Below are 24,726 nucleotides of genomic sequence, written 5' to 3'. Positions count from 1 at the left end.
AACAATTTCTTTCTGAGGGGGTGACAACTTTGAAAAGGAAACAAAAGTCGCATCATACGTTTGACAATTTCATTTTTATTTGATATAATCGAAGACTTACAATATTTAATGCATATATATTTCGCTTCGTATTCGGTATATAAATGTTTTGGCGCGTAGAAAAATGTGAAGTTTTTCCCACAGGCTAAATACTAGTTTAGGGACTAAGCTACATAATCAATTATGGTATAAATACTCGTATATGGTATATTATATGACAAAATGGTATATAATGTGTGTTGTACGTACTAAAAATATGTGTAGATTGATCGCTTCATACTTAAAACAGTATTTTCATATTCACTTTACTTTGATGTCTATCGAATTTTGGCCAAATTGTATGAGTGTATGTATGTGTGTGTGTATGGGTTAGCTAAAAGTACAATTATAACAGAAACAAATGGCTGGATGTTAACATACAGTTTGAGATGCAGTGCTCGCACAACCCAGTCTATGTAATTAACTAATACATAATATGACAAATTTAATAAATACTTTTCTCTTTTTCCTTGTGACTCGTAACTCAAATTCGTTGGTATTGAATGTGTGTGTTTGTTTGTGTTGTTTTGGTTTCATTGTGTGTGTGTGTGTATGTGTATTTACATAAATAAATAAACTACATGCCTAAATGAAGTTTTAACAAAGCAAATGACATAGCTATAAGTAACTTGTCTACAAATACAACAAAATAAATGTGTGGGCCAACTTGTGTTTAACTTGTTCACAACATTCTGTGCAGGAAACCCTCGATATAAGTAGTTTAGCAAGTATTATCCATTTGGTTCACGTTCCTTCTTCCTTGCTGCATTCCTCTCTCTCGCTCTCTCTTTCTCAATTCTAGACTAGAGGTGTGGGTGACAGTGTGGCACGTGTTGTTCTGGTCGGTGATTTGGTTGGTGTGGCTGCCCCGCTGCTGTTGCCACTGCCACTGCCGCTGCCATTGTTACCGCTGGCCACCAAGCCACTGCCATGCAATCGAAAGAGTTCACCCACCGTGATGGATACCTGGACAGCTCCTTTGCCCTCTAGCACATCGGCAGCGCAGCAAATTAGATTCTGTGTATCAAATAGAATAGATGAAAGACATTATTAATGATGCAAAGCGAAGAAAATTCAACTAGTTTACAACTGTCGACAGTTTGACAGCCACTGTCACAAATGCCTTCGATACGTGTCTTGACTTAGCTCAGCACAGTGACTATCAAACTGCACAGCAAAGGAAAATACGTTTTCAGCGCACATTTGGTTGATATATAGTATTTACGCATATATATTTCTTTGATTCTCATATATGTATATATATAGTGTTTGTTCTTTGTGCTTACAATAAATGCAACAGTTTTTTTTTTCGTTTTGGTTTCAATGATTGGGCCGCATTTTTAGCATTATTATTTAGTGCTCTTCTCTTACAATAAATGCAACTTTGCTTGTTGTTTGGCTCATAATAAATATGTTATGTATGTAGATTCAAATATTTTGATTGTTTTTCATTTCGGTTTACAGTATCGAAAAGTTTTTAGTATTATATTAGGGCATAAATATCTGGTCTTTCATGTTTAAATGTTGTTTATAAAAATTAATGATCTATGCGAACTAAGTGTATTTTGTATATTTTTAATGCATTTCTTATAGGTCTGCCTGAATGTTGTTTTCTCAATTTTGTTAGACAAAATATAAATATGTGTGTGTATACATATATGATTATTCATTTTCGTTTCTCGTTTTAAGTACAATATATAAATGCGATGTTTCTTATAGAAATTTGATTAGCTTTGTCGTCGAGAATTCATTAAGTACTTATGCAGCATATGAATATACATTTGAATATAGACTTAGGTAAATTAAATATGTATGTTATATTGTATGTTAGGAATGTAATTTCTCAGTTAATTTCATAATACATGGTTTTTTTTGGTTTTATAGTCATTGCAAAAAAGAAGCACTCGGTTTCACACTCAGTTTTGTTTCAATTAGTATAAATTATATATAACCTTTTTGTTTTTTAGTCATGAAATATTGCTTTAGAGATGTGTGATGAATGTGTGTATATATTTATATTATATAGCTGATTAGGACTGACAACTATCGTCGCAAGTCAAAGGCACTATTTTTGTGAATTGGTTTTTCTTTTTAGTTGTGTGTTTGTGCGTTGAGAAGAACTTTGCTTAAAAATGTATTTTGTGCGCTATTGAAGAGAATGGATTTGTTATCTAGAATTGTTTATAGCTATAAACTATTTTGTTTGTGTCCCTGCCTCAGTTAAAACCGTACAACGTTCTTGCCTGTTCACCTTGCTTAACAACTAAATTCTTTCACTGGTAACTGGTTAACTTTCTCTCTCTCACTTTCCTTTCTTTCACTAGCACAAAATGGAACTCAAATCAAGTCAATATATGTATGTATATAGTATGTTATATAGTTCGTTGTAACTTAATAGTGAATAATGAATGATTTTTATGAATATATGGGGGAATATGTTTCTTAGTCTTTGGGTTGTTTTTTGTTGTATAAATGCCTCCAAAAATGTGTGTGCGAAAAGACTACAGCTAAAGCCTAGGGTATAATACAATTGTTGATAGCAGCCTCAAAAGAACTCACTACTAGAGTTAAATAATGTGTGTGTATCGATTAGTATAAGCGGCAATAAAAGCTGCAAATACAAAATAAAAACTATTGGCAATACATAAAGGCAGTAAAAGCTAATGGGAACTATGATTATTGTTGTTGTTGTTGTCGCCATTGCTAGCCGGGCAATGGGAAGAAGACAAGCCACAAAAATGTGGCAATGAAGACGCAGGATAATATAATTGTCAGCGTGTGTGAATCGTGTTTAAGCAACAAAGTTCCAGCTTCATGTTGCTTTAGCTTCTCCAGTTTTGGCTGCTGCTGTTGATGATGTTGCGACTGTTCGTCCAGGCGACAAATGCTAAACACCTCCAGCTTGGGTTTCTGTTCGAAGAATTCAATGCGCTTCGCCAGCGGTTTAACCACATTCAAAGATGTTTCCAGTTGTTGTTGTTGATGTTGCTGCTGCTGCTGCTGCTGCTGTTGTTGTTGCTGCTTCTCGTCTATTAGCTGATAGTGTCCTGCCGGTCCAGCGGCAGCCACATCGTGCTCATGCTCAATGATTGTCTGCAGCGTGCGATGCGTGTTGTTGTTCAATTGAAAACTATGCTGGCCATGCGGACTGATCAAATTCTGTTTGATCTTCTCGAATGTCTTTTGCTTCGCTGTGCGCAACAATTGCCCCACTGTGCCCAGTTGTTGACGTTGTTGTTGATGGTATTGCTGTGGCTCATAGAGCCAACTCTTGATTGTTGTTGCTGCTACTGTCGTTGCATCATCAGACATATGCGCTTCCTTGCCATTGATAAACTCACAATTCTCATACAATACATTTTCTACTTGCTGCTGCATCTGTTCTGGCTGTTTGGTGCAGGAGGAGGAGTTTTGTGCATTTACTTTGTGTATTTGCTCTGGCTCAAAATGTTGCGCCACATGCAAATTTGGCTGCGGCTGCTGCTGTTGCTGCAATTGTTGCAACTTCAGCTGCAACTCTTCCTGCTGCTGCAGGTAGCGCATATGCTGATGATGTGGATTCGCATCGAGGGCAATCAGTGCGGCAACTGTGCGCAGCAAAGCCACCGCATTTGGCACTTGGCCATTGGCCAACGTGTTATCAACGTTGTTGTTGTTACTACTGTTGCTGCTGTTGCTGTTGCTACTGTCGCTGCCGTTGACATACACATCAGCATCATAGTCATCGTCAGCGCGTTGCTGCTCGCTGCTGCCGTTGCTGCTTTGTTGTGGCACAACATCTGCACAGGAGCAAATCAACTCCTGCAACCAACACCAATAACAGATTTTTATGCATCATTCATCAAAGTAGTGTATGTATTGGGTAGAGGGAAGGGGGAAGGGAAGGGGTAAATGACAAATGGGTTCAAGGGTCACTTACAAACTAATTACTACGATTAAACAGTCTACGATAAGCAAAGGCGGGAAAGCTTAAGCATTTTCAAAATTGTTCCACAACCGTTTTGATATTGTTTAAAGTATTCTCAATTAACTCGACTCGACTCGTCAACTTAAACTTAGGGTAATATATCACGTATACGCACCTCATCCACACCAATGCGACGACACGCCTCCAAAAAGTTATCCACATTGCGTCGACAGCGCGCCATCGAAAGTTTGTTCTAAAAAGAAATGGGAATTAGTTTAATTGAATTTTAAATATAACAATTTAGAGCGTAGCAAAGAAAACATTTGTGGTGCTTGGCAACTTAAATACATTTGGATATTTGATTGAATTTGTATTAGATTTGTCTTGATGACTAATTGAATAGTAACATAGCATATGATTGAAAGTGAAAAAAAGAATAGTTGTTTATTTGTTATATTAAATCTAGTATTAAATACTAAATTTAGAGAAAAGAGATTGCTGGCTGCTAGGGTCTTCGAATCGAAAATAACTATGCTTATCATAAATTAAATTTACTTTTTACTATGAAATTATTGTTTTCCTTTGAAGGCCTTTGTAAAAGGTTGGAAAACCAAACTCGTAGCCAAGCTCGGAGACCCTAATGCTCTTAAATTTTGGATAAGTATCAACGGTTAAGCTGTCTCTACAAAGTGGGCATTGATGAAGTTAATAGAATATATTTTACAGTATTTCTTTATGAAGCAATTGCCCCTTAAAACAAACTTCATTTCATAAAGAAGTATTATTCCAAATTAAGTAAATAAATAACGTTATAAATAAAGTATAAATGGGTTGAAATATTTTGAAAATGAACAATTTAGGAAAAGTTCTTTATGGTCGTTCTAATGTTTCTTTACATTACTAATAATCCTTAATTGTCTGATCTTCTGCAATTGCGACCAATGTATTTTAATTATCTACAGAATTCTGAATGTGAATGTGAATTTGGAATGTGAATGTATACATATTAACAATTTTCATTAAAGAAGTTAAAAGTAAAACTTTGCTGCCTTTGTTAATCACTACGAAAGAGTAATCCATTGAAATCATTAATTGATTATTCCTCTATACTTAAATCATACATATATTAACAATATATTCCGAAATTGTCACATTTCTAATTCAAATTTTTCCATTTCTTTTTTAGACTGCCTTGCACCACAGTTTTCTTGTCTTGCTTCGTCTAAGAACTCACCACACCCGGCGATGGCACATGGATGCTGGCCACAGAGCGAGGTCGCACATAGTTGGCCAAATGGCACAAAATGACGCCATCCGTCAGAGCCGATGCAATGTCCTCTGGGAGCGTCATCTTCAGACGCGTCTCAATGATCTGCAAGCAAAAAGATGTCAACAAATGACAAAACAGAATGTGATTTCAAATATTTACGCTGCGCAGCTGTGACATGAGTTCGGTTTCTTCGCGCTGTCGATCGAATTCGCGTCGCATGGTGAAGCTCAACTTCTCAGCGGGAATATCATGATTCCAAGTGACAGTGCGATGTGTTTTCACCGTACCCATTTTACTGGTGGCACTCACAGGTGACTTGATGACGCTGCTCGAGGCAGCTGACGAACCATTGGACGAATTAAATTTACCATTGCTCCCGTTACTATTATTGTTGGTGAGCACGGCACCGAGGCCATTCTTCATGGGACTGTGAGGCTTGACATAGCCCAAACAATTGGCAGCGTTGTTGGCTTCTGGCGAGGATGTGGGTGAGGATGCTGATGACTTCATCAGTTCGGTGTTGCGTGACGGTATCACTTTTTGTATGGGTTTCTTTGGTATGACAACATCATCGATGCCATTGCCGATGCTTTGGCCATTGCCATTGCTGTTGCTGTTGCTATTTCCATTGTGGCCATTGCTGCTCGGCTGTTTCATAATGGACTTGGGCAACGTGGTGACCGTTGAGCCGTTGGTCAAACGTGGCAGCTGCTCCTCGTCATTGGCATTGGCATGCTTCTGCTTGTAGACGCTGTTGATCTCCTGATTTCGTTGCTGCTTCAACGCTTCCTTGTACTCCCTGCAAAGCAAGAAAAGAAGGTAAGTTAGAATTGAAAATGAAATACTATACAATTCAATTTTAATGAAATTCATTTACTTGTAGGTCTGAATGTTGTTCAGACTCTTGTTGAGCTTGCCATTGCTGCCGTGAACGCTGCGCTCCTGATGATCCAGCATCAGATCCTCATCCTGATCCGGCGACGAGCTGTTGCTGTTGTTGCTCGAGCTATTCGAATGCGCATAGCTCAGATGCTCCGACGAAGCACGCTTGCAAGGGGAAGCAAGTGGCGAAATTCCCGCACTCAGTGTCAAACTCTCATCCACAATTGTGCTGGTGCTCGACGTCAATGAAGCATCCATCAAATCCGCGCTCAGCGGCAACTGTTGTTGCTGTTGCTGCTGATGAGTGTTGCTGCTGCTGCTCCCACTTGAAGTCAATGCTCGTGGCAACGTGACACAATGCAGTGGAGAATCAGTTTTCGATTTTCCGGGCGCATCGTGCGACCAACGTTTGTCCAATCCATCGCTTGTGCTGTAGCCCGAATCGATTTGATGTCGCGCCGCGTGACGTTGACTCGATGATGACGTCGTCTCGAGCATATTGCCACTGGAATTGTGACGTGGTGCACGTCGCAGCGTCGTGTAGCCATCGTAATTGCCGCCAGCACGCGCGCCCTTCTCCTCCCGCGTCGCCTGCGTCTCCAGAAACTTGAACACGTGCACCAAACCACGCATGCAGAGCTGCAACATCAAAACGCATCAATTGAGGATTAGTGACAGCTTCGAATTGTGCATCAAGGTAAGCACTAATGAATTATTATTTATAGTTATTTGTCTACATCTATTTTTAAAAGACGAAAGTAGAGTTTCCGAAATGCATCGATCAAATTTTTCGGGCATTCTTCAAGGCATTTTATTACAATCTCCATTTTTCTGTAGTCTGTCTGTGTTTCTTAGCAGCTTATTATAGCTAAAGATCTCTCGTTGGCCATGGTTTATTGTAAACTTCGAAGAGCAATCTTTTTTAAGCATCTTTCTATTGAAATTCGTTATAAACGATATAATATTTGGTATATCGTTTATGTGCTACATTAGAAATATACCATAGATATTAAAATATACCAAAGAAGCCAAATAGGCCATACTAAAGTTATCTTCTATAGAGAGAGGGTTTAAAAATCAATCATGATAGTAAAGTATTTGAATTTATTTTTGAATTCTGATAAATAAGAAAATTTTAGTAAAATGAAGATGCAACGTTTTATTAGTTGTATTTAGCATTATTATTATTAGTGTTGGAATACTAATTTCAATGCCTCTGTAATCAATTTTAACACTTTGAGTGTGATCAAACAATCTAAATTTGATAATGGAAACATTTTAAAATATACCCAAAGCTATTTTTTCAGTCATAACAATTTAGTAATTAAATATTTCTAGTTTGTTATGAGAACTCTTTTTATGCCAACCTTATTTTGCATTCGATATCAGAAATCAATCTAAATTTCAAGGTTTCATTCTAAAATAAACCCAAATCTACTCTTGCAGTTGTAAGAATGTATTTTTACACACACAAACTGAATGTAATTGATCTGCAGCCAAACTAGATTGATTTCTTCACAAGTCACTGCATGCTGTAAAAAGATCACATTACAAACTCAAACAAACAAGATGCTTGTTTGGTAAACTGAGTACCAATAACAATAAATTACAATGTAATTGCAGGGAAAAGAATAGAAAAGCAACGTTGAAATATGACGACATGAGTTGAGCTATTTTTGCTGCACTTCAAGTTGATAGCTTATCTTATCTAGTCTGGTTAGCCTGGTCAACGTTTTACTGTTTGTTTATCACAACTATTGTCTGCCTTTGTACTTACGCTAGCGGGGGGGCGCAGTTAATGGATTGTTCTCCAGCTGCAGTTCGACCAAAGTGCTCATGTGCCTGATCTCCAGCGGCAGACTGGCGATGCGATTGTTGCTCACATCCAGCGACACCAGACTCAGGCAGGTGATCTCCCTGGGCAGATACAAGAGTTGATTGCTTCGCAGCGAAAGCGATCGCAGTGTGCGAAGTTCCCCGAGACGCACAGGTAAAGCAGACAATTGATTGTATGAGGCATCGAGATCGGTTAGGGTTTGATCCAAGCGTCCCAGCTCATCGGGCAGTGTGGCCAAGCGATTGTTGGAGACGAGCAGCACTTGCAGTGGTAGGAAACAGATTTCGCGTGGCAATGAGCTCAGCTGATTGCTGCGCAGATCCAAATATGTCAGCGAGGACAGCTGCTTCACCGACTCCGGTATGCTGCGTATGGCATTGTGATAGAGCAGCAATGTTTCCAGAAACGCAAACGTTGTGATCTCCTCGGGCAACTCACAGAATCTATTTCGGGACAGATCTGTAAAACAGAGAGAAAAAACTGTGACATTAATTGGGGAACCAAAACGCACCCCTGCTTTGTATTCTTATTTCTTTTGGGGGAGAGAGAGTAAATACATTTGTGTACTATATATGTGGAGCGGCTTACTCCCGCCTTGGGGCGTTTCATTTGCCACGCACACTGGAGCGCATGACCTCAATCTGCTCGGCAATTGCCCGGTGGAGCAAGTGGGAACAAGCGCCGTGGAATGGGCAATTAATTTACTAAATGAATTTGCATGCAAAATGAGCGCAAACAACAAAACGAGGGAGCCACTAAAGAGTGTGCCCCAAAAGCAGACAATGTGGCCGACAAGCGGTTAAGCGGCAACGCAAAAAACCAAGAGAGGAAGCTTCAGTTAAGTGTGATCGACTGTGAGATACCCGGTGCTTATTTTCATTGGAAGCAAAACTGTGAAAGCGGTAATATAATTGAAATATACTCAATTAATATACCGAATTTATACTGAAATTTGTATATTTGGTATAAAAATAAACCACAACAATTCTATTAATGTACCAAATTTATACTGAAATTTGTGATTAGGTATATTCGGAATAAAAATAAACCACAACATTCAAAATATGCCATAAGAGTACCACCTATAAGTTAGGAATATTTGGTATTACAATATATACCACAACATTCAAAATATACTATAGAGTAGAAAATATACCGCATATACAATAAAGTATAATTGGTATGACAATATACCACAACATTCAAAATATATTAAATAATAGAAAATATACCGCATATACGATAAGGTATATTTGGTATAACAATCTTCCGCAACGTCCAAAACTTGCCATATTATTGAAATATACTCAATTAATATACCAAATTTATATACGATAAAGTATATTCGGTATAACAATATACCACAACATTCAAAATATACCATAGAGTACAAAATATACCACATATACGATTAGGTCCTGGCACAAACTTATAATACCCTTTATTCCTATGATGGGCGGGTATAAAAATTATACTCAACCAAAATTTATTGTATACACGAAATTGTGCGTAAAGTTTGCTGCTACAATAGTGCAAACAATTGGAGTAAACTGAGAGTGGGAATGCGAATGCGAATGGGCAATGGGAAAAACAAGAGGAAAATGGGCAACTACGTGTTTAGGTGCAGCATCATAAAATTATGTAATTCAAGTGCCATAAAACAAACAGTCGAGTGGGAGCTACAGGCCACTCTAATTTGAGCAAGTGGAGGAATGTGCAAGCAAACAATGAAGCAAACAAAAATAAAGGTTTACTAGGATACATATTTATAGAATGCCAAGAAAGTTGGCTAAAGCTAAACCTAACAAACAATTCTTTAAAGGTCGTTGGAGTAGGAAATTATCAACGTAGCAAAAGTAAACTAAATTAACACAGCATAATAATATACCTACTATGTGAAATTAATTACAGTTCCCACCTTTGGGAGCAATTGTCCGAATTTGCTTAAACAAATAAAGCATGTGTTTAAACCTCGACTAAACAAATTGTCTCGAGAGAATAGTTTGGAATATAATTGAAAAATTATGTGAGAAGTTAAAGGTAACTATTTAAATAATAGAATAATGCAAAATACATTTTATAAGCAAAATAGTTAAATGAAATTTTATTGGAAAGGATAGTTTAATGTTTTTTTTTTAATTTGTAGTTGTGTAGAAATAAACTAGATCAATAAAAATAATATGAAATATAGTAATACTCAAAATAAATGATAATCAAAATATTGCTTACTATATTTCATATTGTTTTTATTATTATATTTTATGAAATATAGCAATAATCATAATAATTGATTATAAAAAAAAGAGTTATTACTACATACTATTTCATATTGTTGTAATCGATCTTCCTTACTTAAAAAAAAAATCATTATTATACACAGTTTTTATTTCTGACCAAACCACATAAAATTTATCACAGAAAGAAAACCCCTTTTGAAGAAAAGAAAGCCTAACTAAAACGTTGATTTAACTGTTATACTGTTAACAATATTTTCAAAATAACTTAATATATTTTGATATTTAAATAATATGTTAATAGTAAAAAAGTTAAAACTACGTTTTATTTAGGCTTTCTATTCTATTTCTTCAATAAGTGCTTCGCAATCAAAAGCTATTCTCTTTACAAACCTCTTTCAGAAAAAAACCTTGTTGAATTTTATTATATCAACCTTACAAATGTTTTTAGTTTAGTCAAGTATGTAATTAAAAGTGTTGGGTGTCTGTTTAGTGACCTTTTAAACTATTTCAGAGCCTATAAAACAGGCGCTCATAAAAAGTTCTGCTGGCGATGCTATCAACAAAAGAGTTTTGTGCAACTAAATGGAATTTGAATTTCGATAGAGTAGTCGAGTTAAGAGTGTTCGATTGAACTAGTTCGCGTTTGGAACCACTTTGGAACCACTCGGTTCGGCAAATTGCAAATATTCATTAGACACTCAACTCGAGTCGAGTCTTATGCAACACACACGCTGAAAACCAGAAGTAAAAGCGTGTATTTCAAAAAAGCCCCAATCACAATCCATCAGCGAGTCGCCACTTGAAGACTTCACTCGCGAGGCACTCACAACAGCAACAACAACAACAGCAACTCGGAACATTAAAACAGGCTGACGACAGCCGTTGTTTGTTGTTGTTGTTGTTGTTGGGATTTACGCACACATTCAGTGACTCCTCAACCTACGTTAAGTGAAGATTGCTTTATGTTTTCTCGGTGCAACAAAAAAACGTTGTCGCATATGGGGTGCGGCTTGTGTAGATTCTCGCTATGGCTTCGCATTAGTTGGAAGTTCCGTCTTCCCCTCCTCCAACCCCCTCCTAAGTCCCCCCCTTTGATATACAAAAGGAACAAAGTCAGACAAAGGCAACGCTTAAGATGGCAATGGCTGCATTTGCCTGACTGCTTGTTGCTTTTTGTTTGCAGTTGTTGCTGCTGTTGCATTTTATGTGTGTGCTGCACCCACAGGTTGAATAAACTTTTGCCTGGCAACAGGATGTGTCAAGGACTTCATTATCAACCCTCGAGGCAGGCAAGTTATCAGTTTCAATGCAGACAAACTCTTTTTTTTTCTATTGCGGAAATTGGATTCTCGCAGCAGCATCCGAGCACAGAGACACGGACTAAAACAACTAACTGGGCCACAGACTTTGTTTTATGCCCCGGGCAAGGCACTTCGCTATCTCTTTCTCTCTCTGGGGCTTTGATTTGGCTGTTGGCCAACAACGCAATGCGCCACAAAACAATTTGCAAAAAAATGAAATGTGTAAAATAAATCACAATTTTATGCACACACTTTTTTGTTGTTGAGTGTCTGACGCGACAAACAAAATGGGAAATTGGATCGCTGAGAGAGAGAGAGCGAGAGCGAGAGAGCAATATAGAGTAACCACACCTGCGCAGCCACAGAGCTCATAAATATTGCATAGTTGCCACAGAGTGAGGCAAACGGCAATTACCCCGAATTACTCATATATATACACAAGACACAAGGGTGCAGCCCAGGATAAAGCCACACGCAAAGGACAGACTAGAAAGGGAGAGAGGAGAGGGGGGACGGGGAGACTCTTTTAAGGGGCGTCAACGGAAGCAACAAAAAATTAAATTGACGGCGCCACATTCCGCACTCCACTCAATACACACACACACACAGTTTATATGTCGCAAGGGGGTCTCTCAATTTGGAACTACTCCGTCACTACTCCCTGTCTGCCCCCTACCCTCCAGGCAGTTTCTTGCTGTGGCTATTGATGGATTTATTGAAATTAATTTACTCAATTTTATTGCTTTCGCTGTTGACGCGACGCACGCTTCGCATTATGATTCATAATGCTACACAAAATACATATAAAAAAAAGAGCGAAACAATGAAGGGCCACATGCCAAGTTTCCCGTTGCTCAGTCGTAACCTTTTAAGGCGCATTCGCCAAGTGACTTGCCTAATAGATAAGGCCAAGAATTGCATATGGTCACATCCAGCAATTAGTCTAAATAAGGCGACCTATCAGAGTATTGAACCGATGATGAATGTAGTTGAGGTAAACCTAACAAAGTGACTGAAATTCCAGCTAGTTCATTTAACTTCCTTTGTGGCTTAACTGCAGGAAACTTCTTGAAGACAGCTGTCTGCTAACTTTACAGAGAGAAAAATTACATGCTAACAACTAGAATAGAAATCATTAGATAGAAAACTTTTATACTTTAGGATAAGAGAAAAATTTGATTTAAAAAATTTATGCTTAATTAAACCACGAAAAAATGTCATAGCTGAGAAGTGAACACTAAATATACATATTTTGTATACTTATTTATACATATTTATTTCAGAAAAGTGACAATATATATTGTGTTTTTATCAAAGAATTTATTTTGCAATTTCTTCCAAATAAACACAACGAAAAATTACTTGATAAGAACTGGAATGAAAACATGTTGATCTTAAAAGAAATGGGAAATATATATGAGTATTTAGTGTTCTGTAATATTTTTGATTGTTTAATTAAACTTATATTTTTGTATTCATAATCTTTTCTGAACCTTAAAAGCTTCTAATTTAAAGACGGGAAAATATAGAATTTTTCTGAAATTATAGTCTTTGTTGAGTACTTTATTTAGGTGTTAATTTATTGTTTTCAATATTGAGCTTGTTTTTGGTTTAATACAATACAAGTTTGTTTTCTTGATTTTACAAGATTTTTTCTCTGTGCATAAGCAGCATATATTTCTGAACCATTATTTGCTTCTTTCATCTAATTTGCATTTCTATAAAATTGAATTAAAAAAGTGTCAGCTGTCTATAATAATAATATAAACACAATAATAATTAGGTTAATTTCTTCCAACGAAGCGTAAAGAGCATGTAGCTTTTACATTTCGAACCGGTTCAGCAGTGGTTCAGAAGCGTTTCGTATATAATCCGATTTGCTTTCAGAAGAAATTTCCGTTGAAGCTTGCAAATCGGTTTAGCAGCATATTAAGCTCAACATCGCTGATGTTTGTGTTTTCAACTATCCTTGAACCGGTTTAGCATGAATAGGAAAACGGTTCAGTGACCTAATTTAAGCAGTAGCAAATTACTTTATCCTTGAACCGGCTTAGTATGAATATGACTTAAATCAAGCTGCAATTTACTACAACTATCTATAAATGAATGTTTTATTTGCAAGTTTATAGGCAAGATTATGAATTGTTTTTATTACATTTCAACATTCGACAAAGAAATCAACTGACAACAGTTTTCTTTGAGGCTCTTGTCAATATTCTATGCGAGAGAGCTTTGGACTCATTGCTTATCTCAGCGTTAAATTGAATTGCAAATAGGCAGCTGAGAATACACACACACACACACACACATATGCTCTTCAATCGAAACAACAACAACAACAACTTCATCATCAATAATTCCCGCTTCGATTTCTCATGAAAGAAATCGCTGCAATTGAAGCCCAGCCCCTTTTTACTTGATTCTCTTTTTTCTCCCTCCGCTGTTTCCACTTAGCTGCCACTCAACACATTCTCTCTCTCTCTCTGTTTATTTTGGTGCTCTGCAATTTCTCGCATATTTCCCATTTAATCAAAATGTAAACTTAAAAAGCAACTACAACAACAGCAACAACAATTTTTTGTTTGCCTACATTAAACAACTAACAAAGTAAATATTTAAACAATTGAGGCATATCCGATAGCGTTGTTTTGCTGTTGTGGATGATGAATTTTCCCCACTTTTTGGTCCGAGTGGCTTTTCCGCTTAGCCAGCAGCATTTTCCAGCCAACAAACTGGAACAGCTGTGCCAAGTTTACAATTTTCCATAGGCAAACAAACACACAAAATGTCTGGCGCGCTTTTAATTCGATGTTGTAGTTGTTGCTATTATTATTCTTGTTATTGTTGTTATTTTTGTTGTTGTGGCTATTGCCCTTAATTTATTTGCAGTCGCTGTAAGCTGATACCAGCTGCTGTAGCTCAAGTCTCTCGTTGAGCACTTCTAATGTTTATGCGATGAACACAAAATGTTAAAAGTTCAATATTAATGGCAAATGTTATCTTTCTATAAATAATGGCTGACATTACTATTTGTCATAATAGCGAGCAAACGTCTAAATGAAGCTATTCATAATTCATAATTCAAAATAATTTTTTTATTATCAGTAATCTTTTGAATAATAAATTCAACTTTTCGTTTGACGACTTACATTTGTGGCTTAAATATTAATGAGCTCTTCGTTTACATGATTAGAATTATGATTAATAAATCTCTGATGCTATAAATGTTTTTCAATTAGCAAACTAAATACTTTTATTATCAGTATTATTCGTTTACTCAATGAATTGGAATGGCGCATGAATTACTAAATTTAATAGTTTTTAAAATCAAAAATTCATATTTAATCTCTGTCAACTATAAAATGCTATATAAAATGATCTGTTGCTTATCAGTTTTATTCGTAAGAAGCTTAAATATTTATAATTCAAATTGAAAAGTTGAATTCATTACCTAAAAAAAGATTGAAAAGCTGAATTCATTAACTTTTCAATCTGAATTATAAACAATTAAGGTTAATCTTCATTTTTTACTACATTTCCAAATAGTTTTCTTAAGCCTTTAGCTCGTAAATGTTTAACGAGCAATATAAATTATTGTTGGCAGCTCCCATTTTATATTCAGCTTTTATTGATTGCGAAATTCATCAATTTCATCGCATAAACGTAATTGTTTTGTGCCAAAGAGGCGAGTGTGTGTGTGTTGGTGAGTGTGTTTGTATTGGTGTGCGCGTGCTATGCTCAGCAATTAAACTACATAAATTGTTTATGCCTCGGCATTGCTGCTGTTGCTGCTTTTTGGTTGCCACACTTTGGCTGTGGCATTAAATATTGCTTACACTTACATTGCTATGAATTAATGAAATTGACTCGATGAATGCTCTTTTTGTGTGTCAAGTTTGCATTCGTAACCATGCAATGCCCTCAATCTCTGAGAAATGCGCTATAGATAGAAATGCCGTCAGAGTGCGCGAATTATCTAAATTTATATCAATCATTTCGCGCATAATGCCCAATTAACTTGAGATAAACAAAACGATGAGCGAACAAGGATCGTTTCACTTTAAAAACGAAAACATAATCAAAATTCAATAAACAAAATGAAAAATTGAAAAAGTCACGCACGAACTGCGATCAGTGCTCACAATGTGTCATCTCTAGTTCTTCATTCTCATTCATTGCGCATGCAAAACATGCCGTCACAGTTTGACATTCACTGTCTGGACAGACAGACTACGTGACGGCGTCGCTTCCTCTCTGACTCCATCTCGCTCTCTCTCTCTGGCATGGCGTCGTTCTGCCTGCGTTTATGGTGTAGCAACAAATAATAATAAAAACAGCAACAAAGCTGTCGTTTGAGATTTACACATTACAACAGCAAGAAAAAGGGGAACAACAACTATGACAGATACAGACACACATACACAAACAAACGACAGTTGTCTTATTTGCTGTCCCCATCTCCTTCTCCGTCTTCTCCTTCTTCACAACACACACACTCAGCTGCTTTGTTTGCCAAACTCTCTTAGTAGTTGTAAATTCCTAGTTTTGGCAGCGCAGCAACACTGGCAGCAGCATCTCTGCACAGCCGTCAACGCCAAAAGCTGCTGCTACTCTTTTATGATGCTACTATTTGCATAGTTACTTCTGCGCATCTGTCAATGACATTGTTGCAGCACAGCAACACTGGCAGCTACTACCATTACTTTTAGTTGCTGCTGCTGCTGCTGCAGGTTTCATTGTTGCATTGGCAGCTGCATTTGACTTCCAGTTTGGAACTTGCAATTATTTTAAACAATTTCCTGCACGTCGCCAAGTTGATGCAGTCTTCTCATTTCTCATGGCTTTGTTTGATTTACGTGACGTGCGTCTCAATCACGTGCGACAGCCCAGCAGCAGCAGGAATAGGAGAGAGTGAGAGAAGAGAAGGGGGAGACCACAACAACAAATGGTTTTAGGAAACGTTGACAGTCTGCCAAATAAGTAATGGCTCCCCCCCACCAAAAAGTAAAAACCTTCATTCAACACCCAACAACAACAGCCGCCTTGGGGGTTGCGAAAGCGAAAGAAAGAAGAAAAAAAATTACCTTCCTTATAGAGCGCTCTCATTGATTTCTTTTCGCAGCAACTTGAACAAAAACCCGCCCGGTGTTTTGGTCTCTTGGCCATTTTCTCCCATTTTATTTTGGGGTTGCAGTCTTTGACTTTGCCTTGTTTGCAATAAATTCATACAAATATTTTAGTCATATCCAAATATGGCATCTTAATGATGTGCTGTGCTCTTCACACCAACAACGAAATCAAAAAGGGGGCAACTCGTTTAATTGCTAATTAGTCACGCCTTCACAAACAGCTCTTTGAGCTCTCTTCTTCAACGTTGATGACTCAATTGAAGTGCTGCTAAAACGCATTGAACCACAAACAAAAACTTAATTGGGAAAATGCCGGAAGCAAACAGTAAACAACAAAAAAAACGAAATGTGGGGGAGGCGCTAAAAAGAATCTCGAGAAAATAAGTCACGATTTCAGCTTCGCATAGCAAATTGATTTCGAGAGCCACTGTGGCTCAACTTTCTCACGAACTGTTGGTGAAACAGGACCAACAAAAAGCAATAATTCTATAATAGAAAACTAGCAAAGAAATAAACCACAAAAAGAACTAGAAAAAGTAGCGATAAAATACCAGTAATTTGCATTCCTTAGCTAAATAAGTCTTATCAGTTTTTATTATACGCCACAAGTAAATTGTTTATATAGAAAAAACCATTGAGGTTTCCCCATAAATACGATAAATTCTTCAATTTTATATATTCAAGTTTTTATTTCATTTCTTTCAACAATTAATAGCTTAGTAATGTAAAGATTATTAATTTTATTGAAGAAACCAACAAAAAAAAAAAAGATTTATTTTCTGATTTCTTTTGTTTAGTTGAAATTTAATGATTATTTATACATATTTTGATGATTTTCTTAGTTTTTTTTTAAATCATACTTTTCGATAATTTGTAATACACAGAAATACATTTTCATAATCCATAATCTGATTTCTAAAATGAAGAATAACAGCTTAAAAAGGAAATGGGAGCAAAAGGTAGGCTGAACACACAGCTGAAAATCGATGCGGCACGTCTATTAAAACAGATGCTTCATTCAGCAGGGTGGTTAACTGTGGGGTGTGTGTGTGGGTGATAAATTATACGTGTGAGTCTGTCTGTGTGTGTGTCTCTCTTACTGTGTGTGTGTGTAGAGTGCATTTTTCGGGCACAACAAAAACGAAAGTTGGCTGAACTTGAAACACGCCACACACACAGACACAGTGAAAACGCAGACCAAAAACCCACCCAAAAAAAAGGAGCGAAGAAAAAAAAACAACAACAGCAGACGAAATAGTGCAAACTGCAAAAATGGCAAAAGCGAAACGGAAAACAGCTGCAATAATTATTGCTGTCCTTGGCATATGCCAAAGGGAGTCAAGCGTAGAGCGAGCGAGATGCAGCTAGCCACACAGCAAGTGCGTGCGAACGCAATAAACGGTAATAACTCGACTCACACGCAGCCGGCTAAAAAGGGAGAGCCGCCTGCTGCTCAGTGAGAGTGAGTGAGAGAGAGCGCAGCAGTGAGCATGCACATGCGGCTGGGCTGCTGCAAATTATTGATTATTTTATTTTTTGGTACAAAGAAAGACAAAAGGAGAAATTCAAATTATGCTGAACGACAGCCGCGCCCACAGCTGTCCCAAGTGTGACCAGAGCAGGGGCAGCAGAAGAGTGGTAGATTAATTAGCATACACGCACCTGCAATGACGGTATCCGTTAAACTGAATTTGCTGCCCATTTTGGGAAAGTCCTTCAGCTTGCGATTGGTCAGTATAAGTTCGCCGCTGAAATGCGCTTCCTCCAGGATACGCTCCAGCGAGCGCGTCAGCTGCGAATGCCCCAGCATGGGTGATGAGCCGGCCATCGAGGCGGGTGAGTTGGTGGAAACCGTCAGGCCACCGCCGCTGCCGGCGCCTCCGCCACCAATGCTGGCTATCTGTAGGCGTTTATACACCATGGCTGCCATGCTGGTGTATGTGAGTGTGTCTGCTTAAGTGTGTAAGTGTGTAGGTGTGGGCGTGGTAGCAGCGACGCTGGCGGTAGCGCGTCACGCACACAAACAAACAAACAAGCAGACGACAACAAAACAACAAGCCAACGGCTTTTTCGAACTCTCACAGACGTGCGAGACGCGTTAAAGTTGTTGTCATTTTCCCAACTGAACAGAGCTCTAAAAACTCATTGATAACGATAGATTGATTTCCAAGAATTGGATTTTCCTGTGCGGCTTCTTTCTTCGCTGCTCACACACACACACGCGAGCGCGCTCATACACAAACACAAAACACCAAAAAGCGAGCGGAGTGTAGCACCAAAAACGCAAACGCACGGCACGAAATCAAAAAAATACTAACTGCTTGTAGCAACTGAGTGACCAGCTAGACATTGTGACAAAACGCCAAGCATTTTACTAGGTATTTTTCGATGGTATTTTCTATAACAGCTGTTTTCTTTATTTTAAAACTTATAGCCTCTTTCCACCGCACGGTTTTCTTTGGTTTTCTTTGGTTTTTTCACGTTCAGGCCGAATGTTACGTTCGCCCCATGTAAAAACCCATAAGAAAAAAACGTCGGTTTTTCTACGTTCGCGAGCTACGTAGAAATAGCGAACGCACTTTTTGGGTAATTATCGATATTTTGATCGATATGACAACGAAAAAGAGCTCACCACTAAGAAAACAGCTGACATTAAAGTGCGCCAAGGTATGAAAATAGAAAAATTAAAATTTTATTTTGCTTTTTAAAGCAAATTTTGTATATTTTAGATGAGCCAAAAAACTCGAAAGCCGTCAATATCGTGGAGTGGCATCCACGAGGCTATGTTGTTCGAGTTATGGGAGGATATATGTAGTGCCTTTTTTGGCCAATCCACAAAGGCTCCACAAGGGTGCCAAACTCCTCCCTATTAATTCGAAAATTATCTTAAAAAAATGATTCGTTGTTTCCAGGAACATCGCGCTCCCAAAAACACCCATGCTGTTGCTAAAAGTAAATGTATTTATGTAAATATTACATTGCTGCCAGCAAATCTACTTATGTACATAGCCCCAAACTGATGGCGATTTCTTTACTATTGGCAATGGCCTATACTCTATACTCCGCTAATTTTCCCTCCACTTCGTCAAAATCCTCATAAAAATCCTGCAATTTAATAAAATTTTCCATTTTAAAATGCGCGTGCTGTTTTTTGAATTGTTCGCCAACTCGTGTTTACATTTGAACAGCTGACATTTCAGAGCGGCCATATTGAGAATTTTACCGTTGCCCATATTTCTCGGTTCGTGCAGATGGAAACCCCGAAACGGGACTTTAAAAAACGTAGAAAAACTGAGTGAGGTGGAAAGAGGCTATTATTTCGTTAATTTAAAATTTAAAAAATTACTAATAAATTTTATTTTGTTTTTTCTTTCAGCATAAACAGGTAAGTTTTTGTTTGCATTTTTATTTTAGAAATCGGTAAAGAAAATAAGAAGCTTTTTATTGATAGACGAATACTTTTAGTTTACTCCCTTAGTAAACTTTCTGGCATTAAAAGCCAGCATTCGCCTTCTAAATTCGTATGATTAAAATATTATTAAAATTTTCAAATATCCTAACAGTTTTCGTTTTAAAAGATTTTTGTTATTATTGTTACCAAAAAGTCTGCTATTCAAAGGTTGCGGCATTCTCATGTTTTTTTTTTCGAAAATGTACCCATCCCTAGCAATGTGTAACCAGCCCTTGAACAAGAACTCTGTGGTATATTTGGTATATTTTTCGACCTTAGGCATTTTTAGCCAATGACGTTTGCGGTCTTCACCCTAACCAGTGCAACAACAACAAAAAATTCCAACGCAGGCAACAATAAAAAAATTTCATAGTAAATCGAAAATTGTTTAAATTAATTTAAACGCGTTTTTCAATTCGTTTTCGTAACGCTCTCGGTACGCAGTAGTGCAGTGTTTCGCATTCACGTCGCCTAAACAACGACAGCAGAGCAGTAGCGTTGTCGACGCGTTCGAAACTGTGTCAAGCAAACGGGCTGCATACAACAACAACCACCAATAAAAAAAAAAAAACGAGAAACGTTCTGCTCCCAATACGCTCGGTGTGCATTCGTGTGATCTTACAACAACAAGCATTAGATTCAATAATTGGTCATTTAGTGATTTAGTGTGCGTTTGTGTGTTTGTGTGCGAGTTTTGTGGCTGTGTAAAATATGCATAAATAATTAATTCAAGGCGTCATAACGCTGCCAGCATCAGTTCCGCATTTTTCAAATTGTATCTTTAAAGCGCGGTCACACCGAAAACCAATCAAAACCAATTCGACAAAAATAACAACAACAACAGCGGTGGCCAAGCAGCGGTTATTGTTTGTTTTTTTTTTTCAAGCTGCAGAAAATAAGAGAGAAGAAAAAGAGCTCGCAATCAGCTGTTTGTTGTGTGTGCGCAAGCCGTCGCGAGTGCGAATGAGATAGCCTGTGTACGCGCCAAAACGTCAATTGGCTGCACAGTGTGTCTATGTGCGACGAAAATCCAACGAAAAATTACCGAAAAATATAATTACTTTATTTGAGTAGACGACGTTTTGAAAGGTAAGTGATCAGCATTCAAATTACTTATATTTTTCTTCGCATTTATTTTGCCAGTTGCAAAAAAAAAAAATTCCAAAATTTTCCTATCGCTTTACATTTTTAATACGCGTGTGTTATAAAAAGTGTTATACAAAATACAAAAAAAAGTTAAAGTGCAAAAATGAGTGAAACAGCAGCAAATGAAGCAGGCGGCGATGCTGCCACAGTTCCAGGCAACTCCAGTTCCAGCTGGGAAAGCTGCAACAGAAGCGGATACGGAACCTGGAACAGCATCGAAAATACCCAAAGGACCAAATCGCTCCAATATTCCTACGCCGGCAGCATCAGTGACGGGTATACCCGTCATCAAGCAAAGACCGCCCTCGAATTTTGGATCCAGCAATTCAATATCGAAAATCGGGCGACCTTGTTGTACACACACAACACCCAAGTCAGGCCCTCCACCCAGAGGTGAGTTCACACTTTCAATTATTTCAACTTACTTAAACACGTGATAAATGCAGATGGTGAAGGATAATATTTTAAGGTTAAGGGGTTGAAGTGTGTAATAATGTGGCGTGAGAAATTGAAAAAAGGGGTGAACTAGTTTTTAGCACTGAGTTTTAACAGCAGAGAATTTTAACAGAATATAGAGAAGACCGTATTTCTGTCTCTCGGTGTTATACTAATATGGAGATCTTTTATACTATTAATACTAGATTATTATTAACTTACTTTAGTCTTGCAAATCTTATTGTCAATAAGATTTGGTTACAATTGTATTACATTACTGTATTTCTTTTCTTATTGTCGAATTCTTAAGAACTCTCATATTTATTTTAGACTATCTGCTTCTTTATACTATTAATAGTATAGTAAATCGTATTGTCAATCAGCTTTTTTTTAAATTTGATTACAATACTGAATTGTGTCTCTTATTGTCGAACTATTTAGTACTCTCATAACTCTTTTGGACTATCTGGTTTTGTCTGCTATTAATACTAGATTTACAAAGTACGATCATAATACTTTGTAAATCTTATTGTCGAAATATTTTGCCCTATCGTACTAAATTTTGTTTCTTAGAAAATATTGTGCTGCTAAATTTGGTATTGAATAATGTTCTGTCTTATTGTTAACTCCATGGAAATACAATTGGATTACAATATCTAATTTCTTTCGAACTTAAACCTTCTACTTTTATCTATTTTGTAAGGGTGCAAAGTTTGCCCATCTCTAAAAACTCATGCTCAGTCACTAGTTGCCCATAATTCCGGTTTCAGCTAGCCCAAGTGCTGTTAGTCTGGTTTTAGCTATAACACCCACTAGACGACAGCTGCAAATGCAACGATCTAATCCGAACGATGACGCACCCACACTTTTCGCGGCAATTGTTTTCTCCCCTTTCATAAAGCAAAAGCCACTCACACAATTGCCAAGTAAATTGGACTTCAATGAACTTGCAGCTATAAAAAAAAGTGCAAACAAAAAGAGACTGTAATGCAAATTGCAATTATAAAGAAATAACAAAATGAAATCAGGAGGCACGTCAACTTCATTTCAATTGAAAAGTTGACCAACAGCAATTGGCACTTCAACTGTTTTATTTGTAAACAAATGAATCCGCTCATTTACCCATTAAATCTCACAGCAGACGATGATAAGCAAACAAATAAACACAAATTTGAATTGTTTACCTCTCTTGCCAGACGGCTTGTCTCTTCGTCTGTTTTCTGTTTGATTGTCTGACAGTTGAGAGCAATTATCGCCGCCCACGCAGCATGCTTAACTCATCATGATTGCAGAGTAGAGTTCAATTCATTGCGGCCAATTAAATAATGCGGCTACCAATTTAATTAAGCCATGCTCCACATGGAGGCGCCTACAGACACATTTCATTCACGTAATTGTGCCAAACCGCAGCTCCATATACGATCGTCATACGTACATTGATCGACCTAATAGCCCATATATATTCACGCGTAGTTTTATTTATGTTAGTCGATCGAGCCCCGATCAATCCTCTCGCGTCGTCTTCCATTACACCTCGTTCCATTCAATTGATATTTCATTGCAACCGCAAAGCGCAAAAGCCCCGCGACAGTATCGAGTTTCCAATTCCAAAAGCTCTCCCTCTCTAATCCCAAAAATGCAACGGAGATTTTGAGAGTGAATTTAAGATACTCTTTAAATAACACATAATATAGAATAAAAATACAAAATTAGAACTAAAAGGTTACTTAAGAAACGTTTTGTATTTTTTAAAATTAATTGACGATCAGTTAAGCAACAAATTAATAATATTTCATTTTTAAAATTAATTATTTTACTTTTAAGGAGTTGCAATTTGTATTTATTTAAGATTCTCGTAAGCTTTGTTTATTCTGCGGATCTACAACGATCATGATTTATGATTATTTCTCAGAATTGATTGATGAATTCATTAGACAATTATAGCGAATGTAATTGAGAAAAAGTTGTAGAATATTCAATTGAGATGGCTGAAAATACTCTTTGATTGAGCACTATAAATAATTGTAGTGTTATAGAACCGTTTCTGGGTGTGAAGAAAGTTCTTAACAAATTGCAGCGTGAACTTGATAAATAGTTATGTTACAATTCTAAAGATTCTTCAAAATTTCGTGATCCACATAGAAATGTGTGAAGTATCTTTTGGGGGGGGAATTCACTTGGAAATATTTTGACACACATTCTCGTCGCATCTAGTCGCAATAAATCGTAGACTTTCTAATGAAGTGATCGCCGCGCAATGTGTTCAACACACAAAAAAAGGGCATATAAATGCCACTTTGAAGTGAAACACTTGCGTGTACCTGTCATTTATCTCTCATCGCACTCAATGTCAAACCCGAGCAGACCGAGCCAGACTATACGATCACCGATCTTCAATCACCGCACAGTGGCGCACATCATTTACAGCGGAGATGGGGAAACTGGGGACTAAGTCTGCTTATAAAATGTAGCACTCATAATTGAATTTGTGTTCTGTATTCTGTATTCTATATTGTGGCTGTCAGGCGAGGCGATGATGACACACAAGTTATACTTGTTGTTGTTGCTTTTATTTTTGTCAAGTTTTTGCACTGCGCATTTGACAACAGAGATAGAGATAGAGAGAGCGAGGTGACATGTTCATGACTTCTCGCCGTTTCATCTCTCTCACTTACTTTCTAGCCTGAGCCGCTCGTGGATGAGCTTATGTCATTTTATTGATCTTGATCGGAAACGAGCGTGCTCTCGAACATTATAAATGTGCAAAATGTGTGTGCCACACAAACACACACACACACACCACAAAACTGAAAGCTCATTTGTTTTGGGCTTAAGATGAGATCTCTGTAAGCCTCTAATGGGTGGATACATCCGTGATTCGCTTACAACTTCAGCTGATGTTGACCTTTAATGAGACTTTCATGATTCGAATTACTCATTGCAGCATTTATTTATAGTAGTAATTGTTTATAGCGAATAAATCGCGTACTATATGTTGCGTAGATCCCTTTCTTTAGAATCTGGCAGACGGCAACATTCACTTTTTGCCTTGC

General features: G+C 37.4%; 2 protein-coding genes across 4 annotated transcripts in view; one reads left to right on the top strand and one right to left on the bottom strand.

The window, feature by feature from the left end:
- Positions 1-450: 450 nt before the first annotated feature.
- Positions 451-18,954, bottom strand: LOC132789182 (leucine-rich repeat and calponin homology domain-containing protein). 3 transcript variants are annotated; one of them, XM_060797000.1, is made up of 8 exons: positions 18,304-18,954; positions 7,923-8,433; positions 6,133-6,783; positions 5,415-6,054; positions 5,220-5,357; positions 4,161-4,238; positions 2,806-3,879; positions 451-1,095 (listed from the first exon to the last, which is right to left on the bottom strand). In XM_060797000.1, the coding sequence occupies exons 1-8, from the start codon at positions 18,569-18,571 to the stop codon at positions 877-879; spliced, it is 3,579 nt and encodes a 1,192-aa protein (XP_060652983.1). In that variant the 5' UTR covers positions 18,572-18,954; the 3' UTR covers positions 451-876. The 3 variants fall into 3 exon arrangements, with proteins under 3 accessions (XP_060652983.1, XP_060652994.1, XP_060652973.1); XM_060797011.1 differs by lacking the exon at positions 2,806-3,879 and having other exon boundaries at positions 18,304-18,951; XM_060796990.1 differs by lacking the exons at positions 451-1,095; positions 18,304-18,954 and having other exon boundaries at positions 1,117-3,879; positions 6,133-6,776; positions 7,915-8,046.
- Positions 18,955-21,258: 2,304 nt separating this feature from the next.
- LOC132798369 (restin homolog) overlaps positions 21,259-24,726 on the top strand; it is a 28,467-nt gene continuing 24,999 nt past the window's right edge. Inside the window, 1 exon segment of the mRNA XM_060810191.1 lies at positions 21,259-21,631. Coding sequence (XP_060666174.1) covers positions 21,361-21,631 — 271 coding nt within the window. The 5' untranslated portion in view covers positions 21,259-21,360.

The sequence above is a fragment of the Drosophila nasuta genome, chromosome 2L (assembly GCF_023558535.2).
Source record: "Drosophila nasuta strain 15112-1781.00 chromosome 2L, ASM2355853v1, whole genome shotgun sequence".
NCBI lineage: Eukaryota > Metazoa > Arthropoda > Insecta > Diptera > Drosophilidae > Drosophila > Drosophila nasuta.
The sequence above is the reverse complement of the archived record's forward strand: the minus strand, read 5'-3'. Positions and strand labels throughout refer to the sequence as shown.